This window comes from Propithecus coquereli, unplaced genomic scaffold, assembly GCF_000956105.1.
Source record: "Propithecus coquereli isolate 6110/MARCELLA unplaced genomic scaffold, Pcoq_1.0 Scaffold479, whole genome shotgun sequence".
Taxonomy (NCBI): domain Eukaryota; kingdom Metazoa; phylum Chordata; class Mammalia; order Primates; family Indriidae; genus Propithecus; species Propithecus coquereli.
The window spans coordinates 477,663-485,320 of record NW_012150607.1 but is presented as its reverse complement, the minus strand read 5'-3'; the positions used below and the strand labels follow the sequence as shown (position 1 = coordinate 485,320).

The following is a 7,658-nucleotide window of genomic DNA, read 5'->3' as shown; positions in this document are numbered from 1 at the left end:
CATTTGGCTAATATTTTACTTAATGTAGTTGTATAATTTAATAAAATATAGACACAGACTTGGATGTTTACACATCAGTAAGATTTTAGGCCTTAAAACAGATCATCTACAAGCCCTTAGCGAAGGAATATACAAATGTTGGAAACCTCAAATGTTAGATGTCCCTTTCTGAGATAGACCCATCTCTCAACTGTGAAGGAATTCCTCTCGTTATATAGGAAAAATATTTTAATTTCTAAATAAGGAAATTAAGATACACGGGAGAAACAAGCTCTTCAATGCTACATTGATGGTTGTTCTAGAAAAATGTGTAACTCCTCTATCTACACATATGCCTTCATCAAGGTGCTTCTTGATGCATCTATTAACTTGCAGTAGACATGAAAATAATGTATAGTATAGTAGATATGAGCTTATTTAAAAAATCCTAACTGACTTAGCTTGTACATTTATGATTTCATGGAGTGTCCTGTATAAATTATGGCCATAAGGTTCTAACTGATTCTATAATCTTTCCATAATATTTGTGAGATTGATAGATCATCTATATTTTCATTTTATATTTCCATTTACAAAACATGTTCTCTTCTGACTTCATACTCATACAAGCTGATCTTCCAAGGTACAAGGAAAAGTAGGAATTATTAAGCACCAATTAAAAACATGACTCACCTAGTACTTCAAGGTAAAACTGATCCCACTTCTTCACATCATATGCTTGGAGCCAAAAGTCAAAATAAAGCATATATATCATATTTTGTACCCTCTCCATGAATGTCATTCGATCACTTAATTCTGACATGGCTACAGGTACATAGGAAGGAGGGAATATAAGTCCTCCACTATACTTCTCAAATGTGTAGCCAGGAGAGAAGCGGAGACTATACACAAGGGGAGTTTTAAGTATCTCGGCCAGCAGGTCAGCACAGGCACCAACGCCGTCTGCAAGAAGGACATCAAACTTTGACTCTTGTAGCTTTGTCATAAGTTTCTTGTTTAAAACTGCATCTTCACAAAGCTTTCTCAAAACTTCTGAAAATTCCCGCATGATTTCTTCTATTTGTGAAACAGGTGACCAAAATGTGTCTTTTGGAACACCATATATTGCTCTATCAAGCAGTTTCATTAAAAAACCGTCAAAGTCATCTTTACTTAAAGATGTAGGAAAAAGTTCAAATTTAATAGCAGATGTTTTGCTGGGATCAATAACAACAGACACTGAAGACGCCAGTACAGTCACCTCGTGTCCTCTCTGGACAAGTTCATCCAGGATTATCTTCATATTCATCCAGTGGCTGTAATCTGTGGGCCACACCAGCACCTTTCCACAAGTCCCGGAGCTAAAGTAACCACACAGTTGTATCAGCAGAAGAACTGAAGTCCATTGCAGAGCCATCCTGGTGCAGTGCAATTTTTCTGTTAAAATTGCTGTTCTCTCTGCCCTTTGTCATGATTATATCCAAGCATAAAGCAATCAAGTTAAAATTTAACTCCTACGCTTAAAAGTAAGTACATTAACTCAACAGTCTGAGCATGTGATTGGCAAGGGGACGTATCAAAGGTAGATGAGCTCATATTTACTCAAGTGTGTTCAATGTCCCTTTTATGTTTATAAGTGCTATAATCCATCTAATTTTGATACCTTGCTTGAGCAAGTAATCTGTTTTATGTAAAGTATTTTAGAATAGTGTCAAATATTGTGGCAGGTGAGAGGCTCCTTGGTGTGCAGTCCCTTGACACAGAAGTAGAAATAACTCAATTGTGTAGCTGAGTCAGTATTGCTTGAATATCATAGTTCAAAGGTTTGTTTTAGTAAAACTTTGTTGATAGGCAATGATATCCCATAAGATTCACCATTATTGTTGAAAATTTAATGTTTCCTAGATGTGTTCATACAACTGCTCATCCACTACAACAAATAATTTTATCTCCCTAAAAGAAATCCTATGCTCTTGGGTTTTTATCTCCCCACCCTCTGTTTCTCCATCCCCCTGCCGTTAGCAACCAATAATCTAATTTCTGTATCTATACATTTTCATTTTTTGTACAATTTGATAAATGAGATCATAACTATGTGGTCCTTCATGAGTTGCATATTTCACTTAACATGATATTTAAAAAGGATCATACATGGTTTCCCTTATATAGGGAATTCATTCCTTTTTATTGCCAATAGTGTTGTATCATATGAATATACACATTTCATTTATTCATTTATCAATTGGTGGACATTGATTTTGTTTAATTTTTGGCTTTCATAAAAGTCAAAATTATTAATATATTAATTATTAACATAGACTCTTCTGTTAATACTTGTAATACACATGAATGTTATAAATTTTTTGTTAACATGGTTTTAGTGTTTATTATTGCTTATTAGTATTTATGTACAGCCTTTGTGTGTACATATTTTGATTTCTCTTGGATATATGCCTAGAAGTAGAATTACTCGGTGATATGCTACCTGTATGATCTCCCTTTCAAAGAATTGCTAGAACGTTTCCCACACTGGCTGCACCATTTCCATTCTCACCAGCAATACATGAGCCTTTCAATTTCTCCACATCCTTGGAAGAACGTTTTGTTATATATCTTTTGATTATAGCCAGTGGCAGTGAAGTGCTATCTCAGTATTTTCCTAAGGGGTTGAGCTTTTTTTCTTAGTGCTTTTCAGCTGTGGCAATTTTTTCTTTTCTTTTTTTTTTCAAGTTTCTTGCTGTTTTTTATTTTTAAATCACAAACATACACTCCATTTCTTATAAGAAATTTAAAAACAAAATAAAGTAAGTATCAAATTGAACTTTCATATATTTAAGAGTCTGTCAAAACTAAGCTATAAGCATGTATAATTCAGGAATTGGAAACCCAATTCCAATTGGCCACACAGGGAAGGAATATAAGTAAAACAGAACTAGCGTACAGCATTAGAGTGATACAAAAATTTTAGTGAACCAGATTGAATGCGCTTCCTTTAAAGACATTCAAATTATTTAAAAAAAAGTTGAGGTCCATTTCTGTGGCTCATTTCTTTGTTTCTAATCCATGGTACGAAGCTGTATATAGCTGGTGGTTACTGAAATTAGATGATCACCAGAATCACTAAGCAAGCTACTAAAACATTCAAATTTCTGTGATCTAGATCTACCATAGAGTTCTTGTTTTTGTTTGATTTGTTTCAGTTTGATTTGGTTTTGTAATCTATCTGTCTCTTTGGTCAGGAAAATCACTGACTTGGGTACATTTATTCAGCAAATTGTTTAATGCTTACTATTTGTCTGTTCTATGGGACTGTTTGTTCTAGATGCTGGAAATACAGTAGTGAAAAAGCTTGTTTTTCTAATCTCATGAAGTTTATATTCTAAGTAACATAACAAAAATGGTTATAGTTCTACTCTTTTTTTTTTCTCCCATTTAGTCTCATTTCATTTTATTTTTTTATTTCAGGGTATTATGAGGGTACAAACATTAAGGTTACACTTTATGTCTTTGTCTCGCTCAAGCAAGGGTTAGAGGCATGCCCTTCCCCCCGACAATGCTCCCCATGTCCTTTTAATTGTGGGTTTACCACCCATCCCCCTAATCCTTGGAGAGTATTACCGCCACATGCTCACCCTAGTGTTGATTAGTTAGTACCAATTTGATGGAGAGTACAAGTGGAGACCATTCTTCCGATCTTGTGGTGCCTCACTTTGGATAATGGGCTAAAGTTTAATCTAGGAAAGTATAAGAGGTTCTAGATCACTGTCATTTCTTATGATTGAATAATATTCCATTGTATGCATATACCAAATATTAATAATCCACTTATTGATTGAGGGGCACTTGGGTTGTTTCCACATCATTGCAATAGTGAATTGTGCTGCCATAAACATTCTGGTGCAGATTTCTTTATCCTAGAATGTTTTATGCTCTTTTGGGTAGATGCCTAATAGTGCTATTCCTGGATCAAATGGTATTTCTATTTTAGTTCTTTAAATGGGCAAAGGAAATGAACAGAAACTTTTCAAAAGAAGACAGAATAATAGCCAGGAAACATATAAAAAAATGCTCAACATCTCTAGTCTTTAGAGAAATGCAAATCAAAACCATAATGAGATATCACCTAACTCCAGTGGGATTGGTCTCTATCAAAAAATCCCCAAACAACAAATGCTGGCAAGGATGTGGAGAGACAGGAACACTCTTACACTGCTGGTGGAACTGTAAATTAGTGCAACATCTATGGAAAAGAATTTGGAGATACCTCAAAGTGTTGCAATTTCTTCTTGACAGAAATTTTTATTCAGATCCTTAGCCCTTTTTTGATTTGCTTATTTGTCTAATTATTTAATTGTGGTTTTTAAATATATTTTTATAATAGTTTCTCAATAGGTGTATAATTTGAAAATATATTGTCTAGTTTTGGTTGTTCTCTGTTCAGTTTCTTGATGGTGTCCCTTGAAGCACAAAGGTGCTTATTTTGATGAAGTCAAATGTATCCATTTTAATTTGATTGCTCTGGCTTTTGGTGCCATATCTAAGAAATTAATAGCAAATCTAAGGTCAAAAAGATTAATCTTTATGTTCCATTCCTAGAGTTTTATAGTTCTAGCCCTTAAACAAATTTTTGATCTATTTGGAGAATTTCAGGTAGGGGGTTCACTTTATTCTTTTGGATGTGGATAATCAGTTTTTTAACCTGTATTTGTTATATAAGCTATTGTTTTTCCATCACATAACTCTGTCGCTGTTGTTGAAAAACCATAAATGTGGGTGGGCGTATTGGCTCAGGCGTATAATCCCAGCACTTTGGGAGGCTGAGGCTGGAGGATCACTTGAGTCAAGAATGCTTAATTGATCCTCTGGCCAGTGTTTTCACATTACTTGGGACTACGGGTATTACCAGAAATTCAGAACTTGTCCCTGAGGCTGTATCAGAATAACGAAGACAAGGGTTCTGAAGAGAAGGAAAGGGAGGTTTATTAGTTTGCTGACAAATGAGGAGGATGGAGACTCTTGTCTTATAATGCCAACTTCCTCTGTATTAGCAGAGATGCACAGCTTTTAAAGGGAGGGTATTCAGCTTTAAGGTATTGCTTTTTACCTACAGTTGATGGTTCTGATCAAACCCATCTCCAGCAAAAACAATCTCGTGACCTCTGCCGGGACAGTTCCATTGAGCCATGTCCTGTGGCACAAAGAAAAAAAGACAGTTCCCTGCCCCGCCTGACTACTGCTCTGGGGCAGGAAAAGAGGTTTTAACTCTGAAAAAGAATGGGGAAGCTTTTAAAGAGACATCTTGCAATACATTTCAACTTTTCCCGGTCTTTCCCTGTTACACATTCCTCACTGTCAATTTTATCCTTCCGTGTCTACAGGAGGAGGGATGACATAGTCATCGACCTACTTCCTGTGGAATTGGGGTGATGTTTTAGATGGAAGGTCTATGTTTATTTATGTAATTGCAAAGCTTTAGCAATAGATTTATACAAATAAAGAATGCCACTAATGACCAGGTGACAAAGGGCATAAGGAACAACCACAAACACGAGGATCGAGAAGGTGAAATGGATGATACCTGATAAGAGACATATTACCTTGCTTGGAGTCTAAGACACTAGTAGGATTGTGGGTTCTTGCTGTCACCTGGTACATAACATCTGATAGCGGGACAGGCAAGAAGGAGACAGGACTTCCCTGAGTGTGGAGCTATTTATTGCACCCTGTAGATGATCCGAGAAACGATCTTCTGCAACTTCAGACATCATAGACGAGAACACTTTCACCAACTGAGCTCTAGGATGACAAACCCAGCTGTGAGACAGATCAGGAGAAGAGAAAATAATCCAAGGAAATCGCACTAAGGACTTGTATCTCCATCTGATACACAGAACAAATTAACTAAAGAAAGATCCGTGAAAAGACCAACATTTTCATTTTTCCCTGTTCTTCAACAGGTACATTAGATCACCTAATGGCTGGCACATCCACTGGGACTTGGGCCCCTTCTTCCATGGGACACCTCTTTATTATGCATGATCAGGCCTAGGTCTAATTACTCCCTTTCTTTCTTCTTTCCTGCTGTAGTAAATAACCGGCAAAAAGCAGACAACATTTTGTGATGATGAATATAGCAGTTGCCGCACAGGCCAGCAGGGACCCAATCACATCGAAAGAGTGGTACTGGAACCAGGTGAGGTCATGGGCTGCAACCCGAAGGTGTTTGGCTCCTTTGTGGCGCATGACAAACTCGATCCAGAAAACTGCTCGATCCAGGGGCTTTGTTGGCTGATCATGGTGAATTCTTGATAATTTCATAGCATTCTCTTTATATCTGGAAAACAAAAACACATAAAGATTCCAACATTGAAAGCAGGTTTATTGGCTAAACCTGTCAAAATCATGAAAGATTTTTGAAAACTGTCATACAAGTAATTCAAGGTAAATGCCATAAAATGGACAAAAATTTGAATATCTTAATATGTCATATTTTTATATAAGTGATATGTTTGGCTTTTAATTTAATTTTATCATTAAGAAATCTTTTTAAAAGTGAAAATGGAAGGTCAGTTGGGAAAGTTAATATCTTTGAAGCACAGGAAATATTTGGAATCTTTCTAAGTGCTATAAGTAAGGTAGTGGAAATGCAATCTGGGAAACATCATCTTGATGTTATCAAAAGGGAATAGTGCCATGGTAGGTGACATGCCTCCTAAGCAGTTTCTCTGTTTCCATTTTACTCTTCTGTCTTCTATTCTCTGTTTCCTACCCAGGACTCAGAATGATTATTTTTCAAACCCATGTCTCATCATCATTTTGCCTGATTAAGATTTCCATCTGGCTTCCCATCTCATTAAGAATATAACCGAATCTCTTTTGGTGCACAGGGACCTACATTATCAAATACCGGAACTTCCTGTCCTCACACTTTCCCCATGCACAGTGCCTTCTGGGTACATTGTCCTTTTACTACCCTTTAGGTACAAAATATGTTCTCACCTTAGCACCTTTACAATTTTGATCCTCTTTCTCCCTGTCTCGAGGCATTCCTCCTTGAAACCACACAAAGCTTGCTTGTATCTCTTTTTGAAGCTTCTTCTTAAATGTTATCTCTCTGAGAGGCTTTTCCTGCTATGGTAGCACCCCTAGAATTTCTTCTTTTCTCGTGTGCTTATTTTTCAATTTGATCTTAGAATTTTTAAATATGTTCTATATCTTCTCAAATAAACTGTTAAATATGAAATACGTAAGATAAATGTACATACTCTAAGTAAACAGCTCAAATGTTAAAACTTCACTGAAAAATTATTATAAAGTCACCAATGAATTGTTACTTTAAAGAGGTAACTTGATTATTTCTAACTTATTCATAGTATAGCTAGAGCGTATATCTTTATAGTTTTCAATCTTTTAAAATTTACAGAGGCATGATCTATAACCCCTTATGTGCTCAATTTAGGTAACTATTCTGTATACTCTTGAGAAATGTGTATTTCTAGGTTATACACATAAGAACACACATGCATGTACCTATATATACATATTATAAGTGTATATGCTATATATAAATATCGATACATATATCCTATGTAAATAGGTACACTTTTAAATTGTGTTCTTCAAATGTTTTATGTCCATAATCATTATTTTGTCTTTTGTTTGTTTAGATTTCATATAAG

The 7,658-nt window shown here is 35.7% G+C and overlaps 1 protein-coding gene and 1 pseudogene across 1 annotated transcript in view; both read right to left on the bottom strand.

The window, feature by feature from the left end:
* LOC105819298 (UDP-glucuronosyltransferase 2B17-like) overlaps positions 1 to 1,412 on the bottom strand; it is a 13,031-nt gene extending 11,619 nt beyond the window's left edge. The window contains exon 1 of the mRNA XM_012655502.1: positions 673 to 1,412. Coding sequence (XP_012510956.1) covers positions 673 to 1,396 — 724 coding nt within the window. The 5' untranslated portion in view covers positions 1,397 to 1,412. The remainder of the gene's footprint in view (positions 1 to 672) is intronic.
* A 4,483-nt stretch (positions 1,413 to 5,895) lies between these two features.
* Positions 5,896 to 7,658, bottom strand: part of LOC105819300 — a 73,793-nt pseudogene continuing 72,030 nt past the window's right edge.